This window comes from Uloborus diversus, chromosome 1 (assembly GCF_026930045.1).
Source record: "Uloborus diversus isolate 005 chromosome 1, Udiv.v.3.1, whole genome shotgun sequence".
Lineage (NCBI taxonomy): Eukaryota > Metazoa > Arthropoda > Arachnida > Araneae > Uloboridae > Uloborus > Uloborus diversus.
In genome coordinates, this window is record NC_072731.1 from 159,076,047 (window position 1) to 159,104,044 (window position 27,998).

The 27,998-nt window shown below is 35.0% G+C and overlaps 1 protein-coding gene across 1 annotated transcript in view; it reads right to left on the bottom strand.

Moving 5' to 3' along the window:
• Positions 1–27,998, bottom strand: part of LOC129233241 (endoplasmic reticulum-Golgi intermediate compartment protein 1-like) — a 127,393-nt gene that overhangs the window by 28,992 nt on the left and 70,403 nt on the right. Inside the window, exon 3 of the mRNA XM_054867297.1 lies at positions 13–101. Coding sequence (XP_054723272.1) covers positions 13–101 — 89 coding nt within the window. The remainder of the gene's footprint in view (positions 1–12; positions 102–27,998) is intronic.

Below are 27,998 nucleotides of genomic sequence, written 5' to 3' on the forward strand. Positions count from 1 at the left end.
GCCACAACTTACCTGAGCAAGATAACCTCGGCAGGGTTATGTTCAGATGGACTAAAATTTTGTCATTATCACCGGGATTATCTACAAACAGTTCACTGGTCCTAAGAGATAAAAGAAGGGAAAATTAATCAAATAGCTTTAATTGAGAGTAAATGTTACCAAGAAAAAAAAAATTTTATTTTATGAGTGGAGCTGAGCTCCGAGATAGTGCAAGTAATTAACCTAGTCTTTCATTGGTCCATTGTCGATTTTGATAACTATGTTTTCAACAAAACATAGTTAACAAAAATGTCAACAATGTTGTTGTTGACATTTTTCCTCGTCCAGTCCTCCAAATCGAAGTTTGACATGAGTGGACACATATATACCTGTGTTTGAGCCTTTTATTCGAATACATGAATTTTTACCATGACGCCCTCCCTGCAAGCAATGTTCAAAGCACAAGTTTCTGCGGCATGTTTCAGTAGCAAAAGATAAAACTTTACTGAATTGCGCCATTGATTCAAATCGGCTGCGCTACCACGAAAAGAGATTGTTCTTACGAAACAAATCACTAACGCTAATCGAACAAATAAATAAGTAAAATGTAATGGTAAAGAAATGTAAGTTGCATCACTGACTAAACAGATTCCAACTCTTCGAAATGTGAAAAGCATACTAAACGAGTCTTAACTAAAAATGCAGTAAAAAAACAATAAAAGTTTTTTTTTTTTAAATCTTTAATGAAAGTTTAAGGGGCCCTTACCCTTGATTCAGTTTCTCACCAGCTTGCATATAATAATGCATAACATTAGCTTAAAAAAACGAATAAAATATTTTAAAAAATGTTCGTTTTAAATTTTCAAATTTTTACAAGTTTGATAACAAAACAAAAACTTTAAACTCCTTTCTTGGATAATTTGCAGGTTACCCTCACTCTAACCCCACTAGCTTACATATAATACTGTCTAAGCAACACTAAATAAGTCTGTTTGTTTGAAAATGAATAAAATAAAAGAAAAAACATGTTTGTTTTTAACGTTCAATTTTTCATATTTTTACAAGTTCTGAAATTTGTTCAAAAAATCCTTGAGTGATGGGAGAGAGGTAAAGGGAATGAAAGTCATTTCCTGTGATTCAGAAGTTAAAAATCTATATAAAAGCATTTAACGAAACCCAAGAAACACGACACAAAGTGCAGGTTAGCGTAATTACGAAATAGAAGTTCACTAGTTAGAGTCCATACCGAAACTCATGTCTGATCTACTTTCATATTCGTTTCTGTGACTCCGTAGTTTTTCCTCTGTGGCTTCGGTTGAAAATCCCAGAGATTTTAAGTTATTTAGGTCACCAGTGAGTCATTCATTTAACGTCACTCTAAGCTCACAAAGATAATGACTAACATAAGGTAATAGTAATAGTCTAAACAGTCAAGAGTAATATCTGGAGGGAGAAATTTAAATTGTTCAGAAATAACTTCAAAAACAGTCACGGAAAGTGAGGCATAGTTATTTGCAACAACCAGAACAATAAGGTCCATTAGCAAAAACAAAGCATAAAAGCTAACAGCTTGGCCGTTATCACTTCTTAGAATTTTCTTCTTTTTCTTATTCTGTTATAATTATTTTTTAATTTTATTTTGAGCCAAAATGTGTTGAAAACTGTTCAATTGTTTATTTCTCATGCAAACGCTTTTTGCTGCATATTTAGTTTTAATTTCATACATTTTTGCTAACTCCCTTAAAACTGAACGGGGGAGGGGGGGGGGTGAAAGTTTAATGCATTATAAGAATGAAGAAGATCGCTAAAAACAAGAGAGGATTCCACTGTGCCCCCACATGGGGCACGGTGGGACACTTAGACAGCCTTTCGAAATTTTGTTTTTTCAAATAGAAACGAATGAGGATAAATTATGAAAAAAAACCACGGTGAAAGCTAAAGAGCTCTGCAATCATCCCCTGCAATGAAAATTTATTTTAGAATGGAAGAAATTGCAACAAATCAAAAGAAAACGGTCCCACTGTGCCCTGCTCTCCCCTGTAGTTCACACTTAATTTGCTTATTTATTTATTCACTTTTACATGTTCAAATTCAAAATTTGAAGCCCTCAATTTTGATAGTGTAACAACTCTTACATTTCTGTGCCAGGGATGTAAAGTGCAATGTCCTTTTTTTAATTTATTTTTTAATCGAGATTTAAGCACCATCTTACTCAACTTTTTGCACTCGATACAGAGGTAAAATGCACTAAGATTTTAATACGAAATTTTTCATTTATAATCCCATAAAGGACAATGCAGAAGCACAAATCATAGCAAAACAAAAACTTTAAACTCCTCTCTTGCATAATTTTGTTTTTGTCACTTAGTGCCCTTCATCTCTCATGTATTACGTAATAAATGAATATTAGTTAGTACTTAAACCAATTCTAACAAAAGAAAATTATTGATAATTGATAGCTATAATTTACCGAAACGTAAAGCCAGAAATAAATTTTTATTGCTTTCTATTAACTACTTTTTCTTTCTTTTCCCTTGCATAAAAATGACATTTTTTTTTTTTTTTGAAGTCAAAATGTTAAAAAGGTTTACTTGAAATAAATTTTTTAAGTCAATAGAAAACGAGATCTAGCACTGATGTTAGAAAAACAATGTACGCGAAAGTAGGCTCGTTTAGGTGAGAAGGAACTTGTTACTTTTAGAAGGAATATCATTTTTTAATTGGAAAACATATCTACTTTTAGAGTTTAGAGACGTTTTTAAAAGAATGAATAGCAAGCGGAAAGGATTAGTAAAATTAAGTTCCGCCAATGTTTCATCACATGTAACTTGATACTCAAGCGTTTGCGGTTTCTCTGAAGGCTTGCATACGGTGAAGGCTCTAGTAAAAAATGTGAATATTAATCCCCCACCCCCTTTGGTTAGCAGAATTGTGATTAAAATCCGATAAACCCAAAGCGGATGGGGCACTGCAACACGATAACCGTTTGCCAGGATATTACAAAACAAAAACCCTCAACGTATTTTGACCAACGGACCACAAACCCCGGAAAAGAACGCTGCACCATCAAAAAAAAAAAAAAAAAAGAAAGAAAAAGTAAAAGAGAAAGAATATTTGCTAATGGGTTACAAGGGATGTCTCGCAACGATCACGAATCACTAATTGCTCAATGTCGGAATTACTTTTTTGAGAGTGGCAAATAACAAAAACTCATCCCCCCGTGATCCGACGGAAGCGAGTTTATAGAGCTCACCCGTCTCTTCCGGGATGTTAGTTTTCCTGTCGGGATACCGCGTGAGCTGCGTTGAGAGTGTTTGCTCCTGCTGCCTCCTCCCTTTTTTCCGACGCCTCCGCAGTTAGTGATGCAGCTGCACGTGTTTCAATTCCCGCCTTCCCCCCCAGTCCCGTTGTATTTACTTCTCTATTTATCGAGCCCGCGGATATGCTGGTACGAAAAATACACTTTTTATGTGCAACACGGCTAGAGATTTAGCAGGACGTTGACGTAAACACAGACGTAGGTGGATGTGGCGAAAATTGTCGTAGGGGCTAGACTAAAGTTGATCGAACTTTGCACTACTCGGGCAATCAGTAAATCATATCAAAAAAAATCTAAACACAAGTGAACTAAAGATTTGCTCCTTCATCCATTAGAAAATACCCATTTGTGTGTACAGATTTCACGAGACTTATAAACAGAGATATGGATAAGATTTTTTTTTCAAGACGTAGAAATACTACGAAATATTTTTTAGGGGAATATGTAATTGATTCCATAGAGCAAAAACTTTTCTGAGGACGAAATGGAAGATGTCAGGGAAAGCACAGATGTGTACTATTTTGAGTTTTAACATTTAGAATGTTTGTCATTTTATGTTTGAAAAATTGTGAAACATTCAAAGACAGTCCCCCCCCCCCAGGGCCGCGCCGACCTTATGTGTAAGGTCGTGCGTGGCACGGTGGCGCCAGAGTCAAAAAGGAGTCAAGCTCTAACGATCAAAAATGTTCCAAATAGGGAAGAAATCTCCAACCGATAAAATAAAAGTGAGCTTTTCATTATATAAATGGTTGCGGTGAAATGTGACTGCTCATTGAGACAAGCAATCTGTCTCGCTGCTATCTTAAAGAAAAAATAATTGCCTTGTTGTGTCAAAACATGCTATCCCAAAGCGCAAGCTTTTACGCCGAAAACAATCGACTCTTAACTAATGCGTATATAGTATTTTTCTTCTTAATGGGCAGCCGTGAATTCTTTTTCGGTAATGTCTCTGGGTTAGCATACGAGGAGGCGCGTCGCAACAAATTTGTTATTCCCCATTTTGGTTACTGAACTCGAAATAACTTTGAGATACGAAGTAGAAATGTACACTGTATTCCAATTTGCAATGTTCCTATTTTCGAGTACATACGGAAAATCAGAGGAAAATTTTTCATTCGTTTATTATGTCTTGAATGCACTCTTTCTTTTTCTTTTAAATAAAAAATATAGAGAGTAGGAGGCAAGGCACTTAGTATGCAGTCCTCGACATAAATACAGTTGAAGTCAGTTGTGACTCTTGAATAGAATAGAATAGAGAGTACAACCACCATCTTGAGTTACATTTGGCATGTGTGTGTGTGTGTATTATTAGTTCACATTTTTTACTTTAACAGTTTAAGATTTATTGTAAATCCGTAGCGTCAATTAAAGGTAGGGATGTGCCTCACACTGAAACTGAACGGGGTACTCGAAAGTGATTTAAATGCACATGAAAAATTTTCGTGAGTAGTTTTAGTCAATTAATGAAGAGTTTAAGTTCTTGTATTTTCCTTATGAAATGTTTTATTATATTCTTCACCATTTAAATAGGAAAATGTAGAAACATATCATTTTAAGTGTTAAGATCTTCACACTTCAGCTTATAAAATGCCGGTGGGAAATCTGAGTTCTTATTAAAATAAATTTTTAAATTAAAAATTTCTATGTTGTAGTTTATTATTTGTCAGCTAATTAAGCTCTCTTTCTTTTATTTCTCCCCTTTTTTACCCTTTTTATTCCATATCGAGATGAAAATATTTTCAAAATGCCAGGCCTTGGAAGCAGGGATGGGCAGATTCGTATTCGTAAATCCGAATCCGAATTTGATTCACAGCACCTTAACGTGTCAATCCGAATACGAATACATTCGTATTCACAAGTGTGAATTCGAATAGGTTCACATTTGCAAGTGTAAATCCGAATCTATTCGGATTCAGATTTATGAATCCAAATCATTTCTGATTCACATCTATATGAATACGAATCCATTTGGATTCACACTTGGATTCACTGAAAAATTCAATTCAAAAGGCCAATATAAATAAATAAATGTTTGTTTGTACTTCGCTACAGTTCGAGTTTTGGGTGTTAGCAAGTTTTTGGATGTATTCGGCGTCAAACTAAGTAATTAACCCGAAAATGAACTTCCTACTATTTGGAGCCCCAAGTCGAATACGAATGGACCCAGGTTTTAGAAGTCCATAAAAAGTTAAAAATCATGATTTTATGGTCATAAACGCTAAAAATTTCAGCTAATTTTTTGTACAGTCAAGTGCCCAAACTTAGGAGTTTTGAACTTTTACCTTTAGTAGCATATTAATCATACGTTTTCCATTCGAACGAAGTATTCTATTTTCAGGATGTGCCTTACGACGTCCCTTCAAGACAAGGCATTAGTGTGTAGATTTGTCCCTTTAAAAATAAAACAAAAAAATTTTCATTGTCCCAAGTTAGGGACTTCCCTCCCTAACTTGAGACACTTTTTATTTTGATCTTTCTTTCATGTATTCAGCGAAATATAATAGTTTGGGACACCGACTGTCATTTTAAAAAAGTTTATTTTACAACCCAATAAAGAAAAAAATATCATTAGATAGAAATAATATGATCTTGTAAACTTTTAACGATGATCAGAATATACTCTTGCCTCTGAAAACATTGAAGGTCCAACCTGCCTTCTTAATTCTTTTGAATTTAATATTTCTGCTTTTCCCTCTTGGAAACATAAAAGCAATTGATAAACCCAAATAATTATTAGCACAGCTTATTTTTAGCTTTTAATGTTCCTTATTTCACATCATTTCACATTCCTTCTCATTCCTTCATAGTAACGTTAAATTCACTAGAAATGAATTAGCCTGATCTATACTTAGAGACTCTTTTTCATTTGTAGAAGTTACAAATGTATTGTTTTGACGAAACGTCTTTTGTTCATGAATAGTTTAAATTTTTTTACCAATGATAACTGTTCTGTCTTGTTATGGTATGACATATTTATTGTCATCAAAATATCACTGAATTTATAAAATTTTGTATCCATACGCTTTTATTAATACAGTTATACAGTTTTTTCCTCAATATTCTTTATAGACACTATGCTTTAATGCCTTAACTTGGAACAGTGTCCCAAGTTTGGAACATATTTGCAATTTCTCAAATTAATGAATAAATAAGTTCAACTGAATTAGTTGGGTGCAAATGAATTTGCCCAAAAGAGACACAGCTACATAGTCGAGATGAATTGTGAAACGATATCAAACTAATGCTGCTCAGTTAGTGTAGGTAACCAAAGTTATGTCCATACTTACAAATTGCATATTTTTTTGAAATTTTCAAACTTATAAAAATAACCCATAAAACTGATACATCAAAGTTCAACTCACATAGCCTCACAAGAAAACTATTAATTTATTCTGTAACACAGCGTTTCTTAAATTATGTTCCGTGGAACACCAGGGTTCCACGGAGCTCTCTCAGGGGTTCCATGAGACTTGAATGTTATCTTTTCACACATTTCAAGTTTTTAACTTAAAAAATAGATAAAAATAATGCCTTTTCAAACTTAAAAATAAATTCCTTTTTCCTTTCGTATACTAATCTGAGCATTATTACTCAGCACTTCTCACCTCATGGCTTCAAAAGTAACCTAAAAGTGCGTTTTAAAAACTTAAGTTTTGAGAAAAATACCGGATGAAGCTGTTGACTCCCGAACATCACGACAGTTTAATAGTGACTTCAATGTTAAAAAAGTTTCGGGAAGGCATCCCAAACTCCCTTCCCTACAACATTACAAAATATTGCCTAAAATTACGATTTTTACGTCAGTTTCAAATTTTCTGCTTTTTATGCTAGCTATACTCTCTCAGTATTTATGACAGCAGTTTAAAGGGCAATTTCAATATTTAACGAGTAAGGACCAGTTTAAGAAGCAGTTCTCTGTCGTGATAAGCACAAAAGTCATATCTGTACATTTTATCAAAACTGAGTTATTGTCACGACGTGGTTCGCAACTTATTTTACCTACGTGCAATGCTTTGGGATTATTTGTGGATGAGAAATATTTTTTAAAAAGTCCTGGAAAAGTGGAACTTTAATCAAATGTTCGTAAAACTTTGAAAAGCAGTTCTTATTTTGAGCTCGGCTGCAGATACGACTTTTGTGCTTAGCACGGCAGTACTAGTCAAGAGCGTATAAATGTTCTAGCTCTGTGTGATTCTAATGTCAACACACAGTGAAAACAAAGTCTGATTTATAATTAACTAAAAAATTAAAACTTTTTCGGTGTAAATTTATGTGAATTATTAACACAATTGTTGGTAAAACACATTATTTATTCTTTTCCTAATAAGAAAATAAATGAATCGTGTAACTCATGCATAAATTCTGAGGTCATTTATTTTTTTTAAAAATACTCAGAATCACAAATAGGAGTGTATTGGTATTTTACAATAACAAATAATAATTGACAGTTATCAATAATTAAACTGCTTTATAATGAATTCCATTTAATTAGCAATTTAATGACAAATACAGTAAACTCCCGATTATCGGCGGTCGTTTTATCCGCAATTCGAACTATCCGCGGGTCTTTTCACTATTTTTTTAGAACGGTCATTAAATGGTTTTTAAACCTATGATTGTGTAACTGTTCGTTTTTAGCTTTTACATATATATCTGTGGTAAAATTATATAAACAAATCAAAGTTTCAATTTACATTACTTTGGTAGAATTCCACTTTTAAAATTTTTGGACCCATAACAATATCGTCATTCACTAGCACCCAAAATTCGACCTGTAGCGAGGTACAGACAGACATTTCTTTATTTATATTGAGCTTTTGAATTGAATTTTTCAGTGAATCCAAGTGTGAATCCAAATGGATTCGTATTCACAGATGTGAATCAGAAATGATTTGGATTCATAGGTCTGAATCTGAATAGATTCGGATTCATAGGTATGAATCCGAATTTCGTATTCGGATTCACACTTGCAAATATGAATCTATTCGAATTCACACTTGTGAATACGAATGTATTCGTATTCGGATTGACACGTTAAGGTACTGTGAATCAAATTCGGATTCGGATTTACGAATACGAATCTGCCCATCTCTGCCTGGAAGCACCCTCACCCCTCAAAATCATTACAGATCATCTTCAATTTGAGGAGAGCCACCAAACACCTCGTGCTCTAACAACATGGAAGATAGTCTTAGATTGCGTTTTTGGAGCTTATGTTTCGAAAAATTGCCGAGACCCTTACCTTACTAGAAAATAGTCAACAATTGCGCTTATAAGTCTTTAATTTCAAAAAATGTTCGAGGAGGGATGTCCCAAGCCCTGTTATATCACCATAGAACGACGAAAATTGAGCTTATAAAATTACAATTTCAAAAAAAGTTAGAGGGAGAACCTGTGATCTCCTTTCTTCATAATACCATTATGAACGTCTAAAATCTTCGTTTTGAGGAAATTTTAATTTCGAACCCTCTTGAGGGGACGCTTAATCGATCAGAAACTCGTTGAGTCCTATTATTTTCTTTAATGGCTACAAGTATGGTCTATAATCGCGTTTTTAAGGCATGAATTTTGGAAAATATTGGAGATATTCCCGGAACTTTTTCTCCACCTTACATCTCCAAAGATCGCATATAAAATTGCACGTTTAGGCTGATGAAGAACTGAAACTAAGTTCATAAGGAAAAAAAAATCATTGTTCTCCCCCCTCCCCTAAAACTAATTTTTAATAAATTAAATTCCTAAGTTAGTTTCCCCACATTATATTTGTCTACAAAACCGCACTCCAGGTGTTAACCATATTTTCCTCGAATACCACTGCATGAAGGCGCTCAAAAGATATTTGCACGACGGCACCGATCAGGCTTGGCACGGCCCTGCCCCCTTCCCCTGCATCGTCCTAATTGATAGATTTTTATTTTTCATACAAAGAGGTCGACCACAAATGATATCACGCTTTGAAGGGAGAGAAAGGTTGTGAAATGGTGGCAGTTTGTGACAAGGGATTAGGGGGGGCCACAAGAAGTGTGACATCGTGTATTTTTTCATAACAATTTGTTTAGGAAATATAGCGTGATATGTGACAGGGGGGGTCAGGTGAAGTATGACACTTCGTGACAAAGAGGGAGAAGAGTATCATATACGATGGAAAAAAAGGTGACATCATTCATAAACAACCCCAAAGCGTGAAAAAAGCTTATGTAAATTTTTGTAGTGTATTAGTATCTCCGATTATTTATGTGTGAATACGCTTGTAGAAGCGTAAAAACGATTTCTGCTCATAAATATATTTTCGCTTTCGGCAACTCCATTTCAATCAACGGTTGATTTTTATTAACAACTTGAAAGTGAACATTTTAAAAGGATATAACGAAGTAAAAAAACTAGTCGTCAAGTAAACACAGTAATTAAAATATAAAAAATGCTTTTAATTCTAAAGACTAGTTTTTTCGCTCAGTTTGCACTAAAATGTATGAAAAAAAAATAAGCATATGATTTTTTTTATTACAACACCCAAAAGCTGCAGTTGATCTTAATATCCTCAAATATATTCAGGTTTTTTCTGAAGCAGCCAATAAAAATTAAAATTTAAAAGAAGTAGGCGCTATTCAGTTTAGTACGAATGTGGGTTTTATTTTTCCGCCTATATTTCTCCTTCTCATATTTTAATTGAAATTTTATTGGTTGCTTTAGAACTAAAAGATATTACAATTAACTGCAATTTATGAGTGTTGTAATTAAAAAATCTTATTTATTTCATTCTTTCTATTTGTGAACCGAACTTATAGATTGTATTTAAAAATTTTTTAAAAAAAATTATACTTTATTTTTGCTGTTACCTATCCTTATAAAACAAATTAAATTTTAAAAAAAATTGAATTTTGATGTCTTGAATTCAAATTGTGCTTTTCGAAATCACGAGTGTGTGTGTGTTTGTATGTGTGTATGTTGGTGTTTGCGTGTGCGTGCACAGGCCTGTGTGTGTATGTGCACAGGCGTGTGTGTGTGTGTGTGTATTATATGGACGCAACCGCCCAGGAGGATCAGATTCCAGTGGACAGTGTTGCTGGTGGGAACGGCACTCGCTGAAGGAGCAGCACCGGGGGGCTGGTCGAAGGTGGTGCTCGCAGAGAGACCCGGTCCAAAAAACAAAGGATATCATTCAATGGTCAAGTGAAAACAATAATAAGCAAATCGTAATTGCTCAAAAAAAAAAAAAAAAAATCTTCTATGAGAATTCTAAATTTTTTTTTAAATACGGCTGAGAACAAATATTAGTCGACAATATAGTAATTATTTCAATATGAAAAGAAAATTGAAAATTTGAAAGTAAGTATATGCCTTCTTGCTTAAAAGTTTTTGAGGGAATAAATAGTCGTAGTCGAATGAAAATGCTTTTACATTTGCAAGATCTTGGAAAGGCCATCTCATTCTCATGTTTGATTTTTCGATTAAAACAACTTTTCGATCAAATTTGAACAATTAAAAAAATGTTGACAGTAGAGCTTGAGCGGGAATATGAAAATTCCTATATAATCCTCGTCTAACAGGTAAATTTGCTTTGAACAAATATTAGCGGAAAGATCGTTTTAAGAAGGAAATGTACAAAGAAGATTTCTGACTTTATTTTATTTTTAATTATTATTATTTTTACATTAGTGCATACCAGAGGAATGCATCCATCCCTCTCGAAATTATGAGGAAAATAAATTAGTTTTTACCCATAAAACTTACAAAACTTAATCCATTACCCCCCGCAGCCAAAAAAAACAAAAACGCCCTTGGAGCACATTTCAATTTCACTGCGTTTCTTGCCCAGTAGCAGAAACTCCGCAACACCTGTCGCAAATCCTCGATAAGATCTGCAGACTGATCTGCCCCAAAAAATAACATCGCACATTTTCAAAAATCTCGGTGCAAGCCCAAAAACGCAAGCCTATCAGATAATGAGAAAGAAATTCACTAATTCCCCCCCCCCCCCCCAACTGAACAATTTCAATGCTGTAATCTGTGTAATGATTCCCCCTATAGACATCCCTGATATTGGTACAGCTGATTTGAAAGCATTTACAATGCTTATCCACCGTCCACCCACCAGAATACGAAAACATTCGACAATTGTTAAAATCAACTTTGAGCAAAGATACGGCATTTCATATTATCGATATTTTAAATAAATTTCGGCATTTGCTACAAAATCAAAAACCTACTGCGTCAAAAGTCTTTAAAAGAATTTTAGATGTTTCATCAAATTTTCTACTAAGTTTTGATTAAAAAGATAATAAAACTCCGTATCTCTTTTTTCTATTTTACTCTAAAACTTTTAAGCCTACCTTTTAATTTTTATGTTCAGGCACTCTAAGTATTAAATCCATTTAAAATGAATTATTAGCCTGGTTCAGAGTTATCCCTCCATTTAGGGAACTCAGACTCGCATCAGAAATGGGATGTAAAATAAATTATTTCAATAAAAGTAGTGCAACTTTGAAGCAGAAAAAAAATTAAATTTTTTAAATGATTAAAAAATTGCGAATTTTTAAAAATGAGTCGCAGAGAGAGAGACGGCTGCTTCTGCCACGCGGGCTTCTCGAGCCTCTACAGTCCAGCACAAATCATTTCGGAGAAATGAGCGGCAAACATTCCATAGATGATTCAGCTGCTGATCCCCAGCATCCGTCCGCTCGCTCGGCTCGCATCCCGGATGTAGCATCCTACTACAACGACGATTCAATAATAGGGACGAAAACTTCCTGTCCGTTGTCGCAGGAAAACCCACCCACCTTTACTCCGCGCGCTCTCTTTTTGCCTTCCCACTCGTAGTACTACGCACCGTTCATTCATAATTTGGTCTACGATTTTTCATTCATTCGTTTGTTCTACGCTGGGTGTTGGTCTCCGGGCGGGAGGAATGCCGAGCCGTAATTCAGTTGTTCCCAGCGGATGGCAATTTTATGTATCCTACGCCACAGACTGCAAGGGATATCGATAATTGCGCGTGAAATGCGGATTTGGTGTCTATCTGTCCATAAATGGAAAAGGGAAAGAAACTCTGAAAGCAACGAATTTTTGATTTGGAAAAAGGACTGTGCCCGTGAAAATCCCGTTTTAATGATTTTCCTTCACTATTCAGCTTTAACATTGGCCAGAGAGCAGAAAGGATAAAAATGTGAACCAGCTCAAAAGTACTACCATTTTCATAAGCGTATTTTTGACTGGCAAAAAAATTAGAAATTCAGCCCTTGCATAGAAATTGGACAAAATATTCAGCTAAATAATGGAGCAGAACAACATTTTTGAAATTATTCGATATATGATATTTTCATGAGCCAACAGAGAGAGAGAGAGCAAATAATTTTGGAATAGATTTCAGATTTCGTAAAATCTTCCATTTAAATAAAATACGGAGTTATAATACAATGAATAACATGTTTTTTAAAATTATTCACTTATACTTCTGTTTTAATTATTTCACCCGTACATGTGAAATTTCTTTAGTAACATGCTAGATAAATATTCATCCTTGTATGGCTCCTATTTTATCTCTTAAAGTAGCCAACGTCGCTTATGTATCGTAAAATCGAATTAAATGCATCAGTAAAACTCCTACAATATAGTGTTTATAAGCAGGGCCGTCCGAAGAGCTGATGGCGTCCGGGGCGAAGGTTTTCTGTCGCCCCCCCCCCCATACACACAGAAAAATCAAGTTAGTTATAACATCAGTGCATAATACATACTTGAATTTTTTACATATTAATGAACAGAACAATCAGAGGGCTATTCATAACACTAATTAAAACACAAGGAATGAATCTGCTTCTAATATTTGTAAAACGTTAATGAACCAAAAACTTTTCAAAAAATAGAAATGTTAAAAATCCAAATGTTTATCTTGTAAAATGTTATCCCACTAGATTAAAAAAAAATTGAATTGATTATTCATATTGATCAAACCAAGAACACGAATAAATAATTTTGCTGATTATAAATAGAAAATGTATTTATCGAAGTAAATTACATCAAAATTAAAGTTCGATCTGGACTCATCCAAAGATTCTTTTCAAGAGTTTTTTTTTTTTTTTTTTTTGGTTTTACTTGTATTAATTTAATACTAGCTTTCATATATGTTATAAACAAAGATGTTATTTGTTTCCATCAAATATTTGTAAGTTTTAGGCAAAAGCGCACAAATACTCAAAATCATCGAAAATTGGTCAGAATTGCGTTTTTGGAGCTCTAAGTTCGAAAAATCACTGGCCCTAATATTACGAAATATGGCCTTACAAATTGCGTTTTAAGACGCGAGTTAAAGAAAATATTCGTGCAAGGGTCCCCATGCCGCCTTTCTTTAATATGACAAGCAATGGGTTTTTTAAACGACTCTTTAGTAAAATTTAAGGGGAATAGCCCCTGAATGTGAAACATTGTTTAAATTTTTTGAACCATAATTTTGAACAATTTTCCTGGGAAATGCTCCAGATCCTCCTATTAATAAAATCTTCAAAGTTTGTCTAACGTTGCGTTTTTGAAACTTCAATTTCGAAAACTTACAGGGAGAGAAGGAATTGATTTCAATCTATTTAAAAAAAACAATGGATCGGAAACAGTCTCTGAGCTCCCTCCCTTACCCTAACGTCAATAAACATGACGTATAATCGCGTTTTTAAGGCTAAAATTGCGTTTTTAAAACTAAAAGTTTCAAAATTTTGACTGGACACCTTTTAACTGTTTCCTATCTGATAAAAAAAAAAAAAAACATTTTGTTTCTGTTTTTTTTTTTCAATGTGCCCCCTTAAAACTTTTTTTCTGGTTACGTCACTGCACGCAAGGACAGAATTCAAGCAAATGTGGTGAAAACTAGACAAAGGAGAAGTGCCTTTTGTTTGACTCTAAACAGTTATATTCTCAGGAATTGTATCTGCTTCAATGATACAAAGGAAACTAATATTTTGGGGACAGAGAGAGGAATATTTTCGTGCCGTAGGAAGAAAATAAAGAATCGTTGCAATGATTCTGTATTTTGTGTGTTTTTGACTGTGTATTTATGATACACGAAATGAGAGGGCGCCGCAAGGCGCCCCTCATTTCGTGTGAATGTTGTGTTCCGTCGAAACGAGGGGCACCTTGCGGCGCCCCCTCATTTCGTGGCGCCCGGGGCGATTGCCCCGCTCGCCCCCCTCTTGGGACGGCCCTGTTTATAAGGCAAAGAAAAAACATGTATTCATATATTTGAATATGTTTATCTTTTCAAAATGGAAACCACTTTACAAATAGTTCCAATAGCATTGTATCAACAAAGGAGGCGCAATGACGGAAGTCGGTTCAATTTGATACTACAAACTAAACTACACAATATCCAATGGATGTGACAATCTCTGTTATAACTGATCGACAATCGGTTCAAGTTATTCACACAAATTTTATTTCCCCACATACTTGTTACATTTACACTGTACTCTACTGTAACGATACCAACAGATTTACTAATATTTCGTGATTAGTATTACTGAAGCAGCGGTGAATGAGAATGGGACGATAGAACCAGGCAAGCCTTTGGATTATTGGCAAATACAAAAATGAATTTTAGCAGTTATAAGTTGGTAGCTAACAAAAGAAGAAAAGACAAATTTATTTTTCGGCTGAAGCGAATAATACTCAATCAAGTATAGAATTTTCAATTTAAATAAATTATAGGAGGCGCTGCAGTTTCTGGCTAATGGCGGCTGAAAGAGGTAAAACCAAGTTCGACCTACTGATGTAGAACATAACCTGTCCAAGGAGCATTTCCCGTGTCCGCGAAAACTTGAAATGTTTTACTTCTTTGATTGATTTCTTAAATCACCATAAATCACCACAAGGCGGCATATTTTAGCTCTGGAACTGCGAAATATGGAGAATGGACTTTTTATAACTTTTCAAACTTTGCGAATAATCTAGTATTTCGAGGCTTTCCACAATTCAATTTAATAGTTTTTCATCCACTTATTTCTATAACTGGGTCGGGTATGATAGTCGGTCAGTGCGAAGTGTTGGTATAGAAATATTCATATACCCAATTTTAGTTTGGGCAAACCTAGCCTAGCAGCATTGTGAAGGCTGATCCTAGTAACAGCATTACGGAGCTGACAGGTTAGGTTTTCCCCAATCATAGATGTAGATTTGGTTGTAATGATTGCAGTTTACTTTCTTTCCAAAGAATAGCTGCAAAAAGCTAATGGCCATCACTGACAAACATGCATTTTATAACTCGCTTTTTTTTTTTTTTTTTTTTTGGTAAAACGATACATTTTCAACGTGTGCTAGAGCAGAAAGCGGTAAAACATTCTGCCACAAAGTGCAAAATTCGTTTCTATTATTTCGAGCCTGAACTCTCGCTTTAATGCACAAATGGTAGAAAACTGCTAAAATAATGTTCCTTTATAAAACTGCTACAAACAGTTACACATAACCATTAAAATATTTTGAATTTTAAAGCTCTTTCCGAGCACTGCACATTTCAGCCAGGGCTCTCAAGAATAGATGCCAAAACCGAATTTTGGAGCGTTCCTGTGGAACCGCATCCAAAAGGGGAGGCAAATTAAGCATTTCCATTTGCGGATGCAATTTTGGGCGTGTAGGTGTCGGCGTGGGCGCCTTGAGGCAGGTGATGGTGCGTGTCTGTTCGTACGAAATCGTACATCACTGTTCGCGAATACCCACCCCCCTCCCCCTTTATCTTTACAAATCCCCGGCGAGGGTTGCCCACGCAGAGTCATCCAGTTCGCCCTGGGAATGAAATGGCGGTCCTCGACTGTCACCTTAGATTCTGCTGGGCCGCCGCTAATGAAATAAAAGGAAGGATTGAGAGCTGCATGCTAATTGGAGAACGAAATATTGCATTGTCTCGTGTTGCGTCCCGGAAGGAATGAAAATTTCTAGTCTTGTTCGAATAGTAATTAGGCCTCGAACGAAATTCAATCATTGCAGAAGTATTTTTCACGGGGGAAAACAGCAAATGCCTGAATTATCACCGTCTTTGAAAGATAGCGGGTCCCCCCCCCCCCTTTCTTCTTTGTAGACATCGCAATGTCGTAAATTCCAGATACAAATTTTTTAGTTTCTGTATCAAATTATATCATTGTCCTAAGCACAAAGATTAGATTGATTCAAATTTTCCGAACAGATGGTTTTAAAAAATGTAAGGACTTAGATTGCATTGCTGGATCACTTCGTATAGCAGAGAAAGTACCAAGTTGGCTGATAAGAATTTTACTGACAATATTTTCTTTATTCGACTAGACTATACGCAGAAGTTTTCCAGGATACTTTTCATTCAAAATAAAAATTAAATAAAATGTTATAAAATGAAGTGACAGGACATTGCAGCATTGAGAACGTGACGGACAAAAGATATATGTGATGAAAATCAAGAAGTTACTCGTACTAAGAGGGGGGAATAAACCAAATTTTTGCTGTCTTTAAGAATGCGCGAGGGAGATTTACCATTCAAGAAAAATTTAGGGGAAAATGCATAAAAACTTACACTATATGGGTGCACAGAGTGGAATCTTTGCCAACTTCGTTACAAAGGTTCTTCGATTTTGGAGATTTAAAAAAAATCCTACACTAATTTGTATACGTTGACGGGAAACATTACAATAAGAAATAAATAAATACCTTTCTGCGGAGAAGTAAATGGCAATCAACAACATTTTGATGCACAAAATTAGCAGACTACTGTAGACACGTGTTTCGGGGTTACAGAGAACCCCTTTTTCGATGTAAATGAGTGAGCATTTAGATGTAAAGACATCTGGTAAAAGCTTTTACAGGTTGTCTCTACATCACTATTTTGGAAATGGGGTATTGATTGCCTTTGACATTACACTATTTTTCCTCCTTTTCTTTAAGTTTGATTATTGAACACGCGCCACTTGATACAACTTTTATTGTCGAGGTAGACCATGCAACACCGGGCAGGCAGTAGTTAATAGTAGATGCGGATTGACAAACTCATGCGTTAATTGAACACGCTGCTGTTTTCAAGTAGGGTAAGATCAGGCACATTGTTACCCGGGATACACTGTTACAACGCACATATCTCCGTCTCCGTCTTTCATTTTTATGATGTTGGTACACATATTTCTCAACGTCTCAACCTCACAAACAGCCATTTTTAAGCAGTTGTCTATGCCGCTATTAGTACCGCGCGTTTAAAAAATAACAAACAAAAAAGGAATTTGTGAGATCAAACGACGAAAAAATACTTTTAAGTTTTTAATTTCTTTCCGAGCGCATTATATTGAGGTAAATAATGTGGGCTTTCCTCTTTTTTCTGTATATTTAGTTATAAATTTCCGTAAAGTTAGCCATTTACGTAGAAATGGCAGGCAAAGTTGATAATCATTTGCAGAGCTCGAGGCAGAAATGTGACAAGCCACAAGGAGTGATTTTTCGATCAAAATGTTTGTTTCTCATAGCTAAAATTGAAATAAGCATGACAATGGATTATGTCATTTGGAGAAAACCATATCTGTTATTAGTATTGCAGAGTATAGAATGTGTAATAGCTTTGAAAAATTCGACAAATATTTTTTATAAGTTGGAAATTCGTCTACTGAAAATTCACATCATGTGGCTTACCACATTCTTGCGACGAGCCCTTCATTTCTACTTTCCTATTGAACCCGATATGGCGATAGTATCGTTAGGTAAATGTTACAGCAAGAAAGACCAAATGTTAGGCAGATGTCTATACGTTCCCAAAGAATTTTTTTTTTTTAAATTTAATATTTATTAGAAATGTCTTTTTTTCTCTTATTGCTATTTTTCTATTATTTTTATGTTGTAACATTGTGTCTCGAACCCTTTAACAGAATACACCAGATACGGAGTCAAGTGTTACGGATCGACTGATTTAATGAAAGTGCCGTTTATATTAAGTAGTTGCTAATAATGTTCATGTTTAAATTATTTTAATTAAAGAGAAATTGTTATAGTTTATATCCATGCCGAAAATAAGCCGATTAAAACCATATTTTCTACGCTACATTCTAGTATGTTTGTTTGTTTCCCAGTAACACTGTAACCCACCTTACCCTTAATAAAGAGAAAGGAATCGAACATAAGCAAGATTATTTGAAATTCCACCGTTTCCCCAAATCAGAATGCGTTTTTATTACGTAGCTCACGGCAATACAAGCGGCTTCACTTCCGAACAATGTAGCACAGAAGCTCCCTTCACTCCCATTTGAGGTAGTGAGAAGCAAAGGGATGTAACATGTAAGTGCCAAAATTAAAAATTTGGAGATAACCAGTACCATAGTGTCTAGAAAGGGTAGTGTGCCGATCGACGGACGAAAAGTGAGGTCAGATCTGCGGAAAATGCAGATGGCGCTGCGCCCAGGCTATGTTTCTCAATCGGACTCGTCTTAAATGGGCGGTTACATGCTAATTTTGCTGCTTAAAGGCCCCGTTTTTCGGATCGAACTTTTTTCAACGTAAAAGGTCATCTCGATAAACCAGCGATTCGAGCAATTTACCCATAGCTGCGCAGGGGTGCCGACGAGGGGAAGGGGGTATGGCGCAAACTACACCATTGAAATTTTTAGAAGAAATCAACGAGTTCCAATTCTTAAGTCTTCGGGAACTTTGAAAAGCGAAACGTTTTCTTTGCCTGATCCGTAACCACTTTTGCACGCTGATATTAAACAAGATGTACCTTTTTTTTCTTAATAATTGACTTTGATGTATAAAATTAAAATATTTTAAAACTCCTTCATAATTGTTTTACGAAATGCAGAAAAACAACAGTAACGCATAAACGAATTATAACTAAATCCTGCATCAACTAATGTGTAAACTCCGTCAAGAGTAGCGTGCGTCCTAACCGCACTGCCTTCTAGCGGATTGCCGAAAGTTCGTCTTCAAGAATCGCGGGGAATACTGCGGTGGTCGGCACACTACTCTTTTTAGGCACTATACCAGTACAAATAGAAGGGGAACCTCTTCTCTGTCTTGGGATTAGAGATAGTACTAGTAGCCCTGGTAGGTGTTGCTGTAGAGAATAGAAAAAAAAATCCATAAAAGCCTACCTAGGATGTTATCTTTAAAGACGCCTTTACTCAAAACGTGAAAATGTCCACTTACATCCCTTTGCTTCTCACTGCCTCATTTGTAAAAATTAAAGGCCCTAAAAAACGAAATCAGCCAGGAATTGAAAAGAAACCTTCTGCCTTCGAGAAACTGAAATTTATTTCTTCTGGTGAACATTTTCCTGAGTTGTTTTCAAAATATTCATGCATATACTGTTCCACAGTAAAAAAATAAAATATTGCATTCATAATACGCTATTTAAAACCGACTGTAAATATTACAGAGTACGCTGCATAACATATATTTTTAGTAGTATATAAAAAAGTAGGCATTAGCATATTTCTACCTTAAATATACATTCTTTTGTGTGTAGTAGATGAAAAAAAAGCTGTCCCTTATCTCCATTCTAGAATTCAGTAATATTTTTTTACTTTATTTTCTACAATAAAAGGAAAATATTTGGTTCACGGGGCAAATCACCATTATTTTAAATTTCTTAATAATAAACTTAGGGGGAAAATAAGATATCTAAAAAGCCTTTTGTCTCTCATATTTTATCGAGTCTGTTACCAAAGAATAATTTCATGAGAAAAGTTGACCATTTTACCAAGAAATGGCAAATAAAATTTCAATAAAAGTATTTATATTAGTTAAATCTTTAGCTGTAACCTTCATTATATATTTTTTTTCAGTTGAAAAGGAACAGTGGTAGTACAGTAAATCCCGTGAAGTTGACCACCCTTGTAAGTTGACCACCTGTCTAAGTTGACCGTTTTTTCAGGCACGAAATTAGCTCTTATCATATTAATCAACCTTTGTAAGTTGATCACTAAAGTAGTGCACCGCAAGTGGTCAACTTACACAGGTTTCACTGTACCAACAATTTCTTTTAAAAGTGAATACTTTTATTCAATATCAAGTCTGTTACCTAATTTTGTATGTTAAATGTATAAATTCAGTGCCATCTTTTACTTTAATACAAATTGTTATTGATTTTTCAAAAAGGTTTTGCTTTATTTCTTGCTGGTATTGATTACCATGTAGGCTTTGGAAATGTTTAGACACACCGAACATATGCATGAAAAAATACTTTACTTTTAATGAGAAACATAAAGGGGTAAAAAAAAGTCTTTCAACTGCAGGAATTTATAGAAAATGACTAGCGAAATGACTCAATGAAAACTCAGGCGGTCAAAATGATCGATACATGTCCGAAGAATAAAACTTTCTCCAAATGAAAGCTCCTGAAAGAAATATGGCCTGAAGTAAAACTAGAAGTATAATACTAGTCAATTTATAACTCCTCCCCACACCAACATTTTGTTTTTTCAAAACATTTCTAAAAGACCAATTACGGCTGGTGCTGAAGAACCAACAATTGCTACTAGAATGAGAGAAATACGTATATCTAAACTAAACCAGGTAAGTACTGCCTTTATTATATCCAGGAAGTCGTGGAATCTCGTGGAAAAAGTCCAACTTGCAGCTCTTGTTGGCAACTAGTAATGAAGACCACGCCGCCATTGTTTCATGAGTTGTGTAACTGCGGTATTTACTCCTTTGAGTGTTATTCTAATTGTTTCATCAAGTGACACATCTAACCTGCCATTATTAAATACGATCACAACACAATGCAATGTTTGACGCTCAACAAATTTCGTTGGTATTTTCTTGGTTCTTTTTAGTATACAGTTGCAGGTTACTGCATTTTTAAAACAAAACCACTGCTTGCAAAATGGTGTAAAGCAAAATGAGATCGTGTTTAGATTTTCTTTGATATAATAAGTATTACTCCATGGCTCACTACCCAACTACCCCCCCCCCGTGCTTAGTATTTTTTGTTCCCTGTTAAGAGGATGTTTGAAAAATACGAGTGAGAAAAAGAACGCAAAAGTTGTCCCATTGAAAACATAGAGCAGGTAGTATATTCAGTTATTTGTAGTTCTATGAAATGTAAATGGGAACAGTTTCAATTTCTTCAAACGACTTGAAAACGTTATATACGTAAAAAAGGTGCAGTTCTCAACGATACAAAAGTCTAGTCTTAAGGCATATTCAATGGCGTTTTTGTAAAAAAACAAAAGGTAGCAGCTTATTTATATAACATAGAATCTTTTGGTCTCACAATGAAGGAGCTTCATAGAATAGCCTTCCAACTAGATGTCAACATAATGTGCCTTGTTCATTCTAAGAGATAACTGCAATTTTTGTAGCGTTTAATATAGATAACGTGCCTCGTTTTCTCTCATGAAAACAACAAAATTGTTTTCGCTCTGAAGTTTAATGTAGTCAAACGTTTTCAATACATCGCATTTATTGGAGTTGTATATCGTTTCGATTTGTCAATAGTACATTTCGATCAAAACTATTCTTTAAACTGACAAAAGGCCAAACATAGGTAGGAGAGAGTGGAACACGAAGAAAAGTCTTAAAAATAATATTGCCAGTGCAGTCAAAGCCAATTTAAATTAAGAAAAAAAAGGTTAGCCGATAATGAAGTTCTTCTTTTTAAAGAATTGTATAATGTCGGTAAATCAAGAGTAGAAATGTAATTTATGATTGCAACAGTAATACACAGAAAACTTATTTTTAAAACATGACGGGAAGTTGTCATTATGTGAATGGTGGAATCCTATTAAGTGTGGCAGTTCGAACTTCCAGGAGAAACAAATCTGTTGAGTTCCAATCCGTCACATTTGTATTCATAATTAAAAGATGTTTTTTTTTTCTTAGCTTGAAATTTCAGGTAGAATAAGTTTTAAAATCATTATTTCGTTTTCTTTTCTCTTCGAATCTCATATTGTATTTATTTCATTTTCTCAAATTTTAGACTAGTTCTGTAACTGTAACTTTTTATTTATGACTACAACAATCATTTTAAGGCTCATTTGCCTACTCTGTCACAAGAAGTGGTCAAAATATGGAAAATCCCTTCATATATTACTTATGTATGAATCATTGCTACTATATTAACACAATCAAATCGAGAATCAATAAAGAAAAATATTAGTTGGCGGAAAGTATTTAAATTGATAAACAAAGTTCAGCACTGTCGGACATGATTTGTACTATTTTCGTGAGAACGACCTAATTTCTTTGTATGGAAACAACACCGCACGTTTTTGCTTTCAATAGAAAATTCAAATTTAGAAAAAATACTCTGCGAGCAAATACTGTATTTCCTTTCATTGAGATGTTGCAACCAGGCAACGCTTACAACATAACTCAGTTGTTGTCAAGCGAGTCCTAGAGATCCGTTCCCACAAACCAGGACGTTCTAGAGGGAACAGAACGAACGGCGTTCCTTTCTACAGACGCCCACGCAAAGCGGAGGACGCAATCGATAATGAACGAGCGACAGAGAGAGATCAGCCATTTCCGAGGTGAAATCTCTGAAGGTTCGGGATTGATCACAATGAATGGAATTTTAAAGATGTGATCTAGTTAGGGGTGGCAGAAGGGAGAGCTAGAAAAGAGGTCAGCAGCATTTTTTGGAGTTTCATTCAGCTACTGCAGTAGCTCGAATAAATATAAAATCAGCACGATTGGTCTCTATGTCTATTTTATGTCAACTCATGTACTCAACTTATCAATTTATCTACAATTTCTACATTTACAGGTCTATTAAATACTGACAGAAAACAAAATGTTTTATAAATGTTTTTCGAACATTTTTAGTGAAAAACGTGTTATCTGTCTGTTAGCTTCTTAAGTTCATTCCTACTTACATGTGTTCATCTATTGATTCATTTTTTCCGCTTGCTTTTTGAGAAAAATCTATTTATAATATACTAGAAAACCGCGCGTCAAGGTATGACGGGTGAAAATTCCTTCTACATTTGAACGAAGCAATTGCCAGTTTGGTGATGTTTTGATAGTTGAAATTTTGCGGTGCCAGTGGATCATTTGTGACCACTTTTTCAATCCGCTAAAATTACTATTACCAGAAAAGCGGTTAAGTTACCAGATCCAGTTCAGCCAAAGAGAAGGCATAAAATTGTGTCTTTTGGCCATCAATTTTGGGAAGTTTGCAAAATATTTGAAAATTATTCCTCTTAAAATACGGCTGCTGCGTGTTTTCTTAATTTGAGCACAAATAAGTTGGCGTGTGTCTTTTATGATTTACAAATTTAAACTGATTTTGTGGTTCGATAGATAGAGAGAGAACGCACTGAGAACAAGAGCGCAATTTTATTGTTCCCTAAAATTTTGTAAAGTTGGTATATACAGTTGTATCTCGATAACTCGAAGCTTATGACACAAATTTTCCTTTACCGAGAAGTTTTTATTGGGTCTCAAATTCTTGAGACTATTTGGGAAACTTTTCATAACTCGAACTTTTAATAACTCGAACGTTTTAGTCGGTCCCTTGGAACTTCGAGCTATCGAGAGGTGACTGTAATTAAAATAAAAACTCTGTAATAAAACTTCACTGGAACGGAAATTTAAAAAACAAAATTACATAAATCTGGGAATGTTGGAAAAACTGATTTTGCCTCTCTATTCACGGATCAGAGTTCCTTAAAAAAATTCTAGCCCCTCCCAGGGAAAAAATCCTAAGTGCGCCACTGTAACAGGGTGAAATATATGAAAAGAGTTAGGAAAGACTCAAACTTGTAATAGATATGGCCTGTAAAAGATGACATACACAAAACCAAACATAAACAAATCATCATTATTCGCCCCACAATAGACGTTTCAGTACATGTTTCTTCTACATAAACATTATTTTTGCACTAATTAATCATATCTTAATCAATAATGTAGCAACTACAGACAGAGGCAATGGGTGGCTTAGAATGTATCATCAAGAATAATGAATCTAACTTTTTTGTTTCCTTATTGTTGTTTGCAATGTTTTCGAAGCAATGCAAAAGCGAGAAATTAGAGTTAAAAATTTGAAAAACAACTAGATTGGACAATTTTTGTAACATTCAAAAAAAAAAAAAAAAAATTGCATCTGATATCATCTTTATATGGCATAGTATGATTTTAGGGGGTTCAGTTTTGATTTAAGAAAAACTTTTCCCCCCATAGCAATGCTCCCCCCACCTTTATATTGTATTTATTTATTAACTTTTCAAGCAAAAGTAGTAGAACCGCGAATTGATCATCATACTCCCTGAAGTAGAAGATTTAAATCTCGCAAACTTTTCCACGAATTAATCGAGTTCAATTCTATAGAATAAGGTTTTCATTCAAGGTTCGAGATATGCAGCCGTTTGTCGCATTTTGCAAATAAAAAATTTAGCATGACAGTCCCAATTTATATCCAGTCGTCATCGTTTTCGCAAAATTTTATTTGAAAAAAAAAATTGTTTGGCAATCGTAATTTTACGTCCAGTAGTCATTTTTACCAGCTTTATTGTTATGCAGAAAGCTTTGCTTTAAGCTACTTATTTTATTTTAAAATTACTCCTAAGTCCTAAGTAGTACATTTTGGCAACTAAAACAAAAAATCCAGTCGCCAATGACGCCCAACTTTTACATCCTACTTAAAACCGAACAGTGTACACATTACTATTAGTACCTGTGCAAGTTGCTTTTTTGGCAAAACTTGTTTCTTTTTGTTCAAACTCTGAATAACGGTTATTCAAAATTTAATCACAAATAGAATAAACACCCACAAAACCCCCGGAAATGACGTTAGGAAAACCTTTTCTGTTTTCTCATTACGCGATCGGTGACAAAAAAAAACCAGACCGAGTTCCGTTAGCACTTCCGCTACTCCCGTTGATGACATAAGCACACAAGCCCCACAAACTTACAAACACCCTCTTTGCTGGGCATTACGCTTTCAAATTATCATTTCACGCCAGCAGCTGCTTACAAACACTGGTGGGGGGGGGGGGGCACACCACGCAATCGTAATTACCCGTGAGAAAGAAAGCATTTTCGTCCGTTCCCGTTTATAAAAATGGTCGGAAGTGTGCGGGGATCCCTGTGTTTTATCAATAAAAAGCCGGCCGTGAATGGATCAGCTGAAGTGGACGAACGTGAGCTGGGTGCAGACCGGGGTGTTGGGTCGATGGAAAGCATCGTCTGCTCATTACGGGGGTCCTTTTACTGGAGGAAGTCCAGGTGTTCGGTCCGGAGGTTGGTCGGAGCTACGCAGAGAAAATCCGCAATGAAACAAACGATCCAGCCGGGAAAAATCCGGACGTTAACCTGTACGTGCAAATAGAAATGAGAGAACCATCTGCACTAATTAGCTAGGGAAGATTGAACGAGATAGTACTTTTCTGCCCTCTGCCTCTTCACAATTTATCCGAGAAATTCATTTCAACTCATAATTAATGGTAAACTATTTTTAATGAAAAAAAAAAAAAAAAACAATTCACAGCTTCCGAAATTGCAAAATAAAACTTAGGGAGATATTTGAATGGCTTTCGCGGGAAAAAAAAAAAAAAAAAAGAAGAAGAATAGGGTGGGAAAAATCTCCTCAAGATTAAGAATACAAGAAAACATAAAGAGAAAAAAAAAAGCACTTCATGTGCAAGGATTAAGTTTAATTATGTGAGAGGGCCAGAATTGAGAATATATTTTCACACTTCCAGATCACTTTAGCATTTTTTCCGTTATTTAATGGTATTGGTTTATTATTTTAGGGGTTTTCCCCCCCAGAACTCTCTCCAATCAGCAAAAGTCCTTCAGGGGTTGTCTATAGCGCTTTGTGAGGAGGAGTTAGTGACAAGGATGAGGAAGAGAGTAACAAAAAGTGTGACATCACGAATTTTTCCGAGAATATGTTTATGAAAGATAGCGTGAAATGTGACAGGGGGGGTAGTGGTTTGGTAAGGTGAAGGGTGACAACGGGTGAGCGTGGGATAGGTCAAAATATTGAAAAAAATCGCGACTTCATTCATGAACCTAGTGGGGGGGGGAGAGATAATTACAGACGTTTGATTTAAAAAAAAATGTGGGAGAGTCTATTTTATTAAGCATTTTCGGACTTGTGAAGTCGTAGCAACGTTGTAGCAACGAAGCATTTATACCCCTCCCCCCACTTCTTTTACAAATTGCAAATCATCTCTTTTAAAAAGTGTTATTTCCTTAAAAACTTCTTTCTTTTTTTTTAAATTTATTTCTTAATAGCATGATACGTGACAAGGTGGGGAAACGGGCGGAGAAGTGTGACAATTTGTGACAAGGGGGCGTCAAAAAGGTTGAAAAACGTGTGACATTATTTACGGACAGCCCCTTATTAGAATATTCTCTTTCAAATTTCCGCTCACATTTCTTGAGAACATTTCACTTCCTTTACTGAAAACAGTTGCATTTACCTTTCTTTGTGTAAGCACACACAATACGAAATTTTGGAGCCTCAGATGAGTCGCTCATTCGTCCCAAAAAAAGTACGTATCAAACTATCATTCATTTTCCGCAGAGCACATTTTATAGTCCTGCTCTCTAAACCAGTAGGAAAATTGTCTTAATTAGTATTTTAACCATGTTGCCAGGAGAGTTTATTTATTAAACATAATTCGATTGTTTAGATTGTTAATTATTAAAATAGTAAATAAAAACAAATATTTATGTTCCATTTACAAATGCTTTAAAGATACTTAGGGGTTATTCACAGAGTTTGGCAGTGATAAGTCCCGTGCGTAAAGCCAAATTTCAAAATATTTACATTTTGTTTTTCTATTTTTACAGTGAAAAAATAAATAGATGTTTCGATAGTTAGCGTTACTTACGAGATATTTCAGACATTATACTGTGGAATGAATATTACATATTTTAAATATTTCTTTTCTTTTTTCCTGAACATAATATCTTTCAAATGGACACTTTAGCAACATTAAACCCAATTTTGTTTACATTACTGTAATTTTGGGAATCGGAGTTGTACAATTTATCGATTGGGAGTTTATTGCAGATCATATTTACGTTTACTTAAAAGATATATAATCGATTACGAAAGTAGCGATCCCGATCATTTCGAATTGGTTTCCTCTTTTTAAGATTGTAAAACGAGCTATCAACATTGCCGAAAAACTTGCGGGAAAAACAACACACACAACCACGCGTGGAGAAAGTGATCGCTCTTTTATGGACCTGGGTCGAAAAATAATGACTCCCATTTTCATCTAATTGTTCCCATTTAGATGTTCCCAAACGTTTTCCGTTGGAATTAAGTCTGGTCTAAGCGACGGCTAGTCCATGACATTGATATTATTCATGTTGAACCACATATTTGTTGCGTTTAACACATAAGTTGACGATTGTTCTGACTAAAATGGTCCTGTAATAAGGTAAAATACCGGTAGTGGTCAGTGCTTTAGTAATGGCCACTTCAAGGTTTACAGTTTGAAAAAATAGGATTCCAGATTTTGATACCCTTTTGAATCCATTGGGAGACCTGGAATCCTATTTTATCAAATATAAACCTTAAAGTGGCCACTACCGGTAGGTTTACATTACTTGCTAATAGTCAATCATAGTTCATTTTCTTGCTACAAGCAACAAATTAGCAAGAAGCTAGATTTTTATTTAAAATATAAAGCGTGGAAATACGCTTGTCTAATTTTTGGAGGCATATTTCCAATTTCAATGTGTGAAATATACTTGTAAGAGCACTAAAAATACCTTCGTACTGCATCAAGTTTGTTTCCTTCTTCAGTGTGAAACA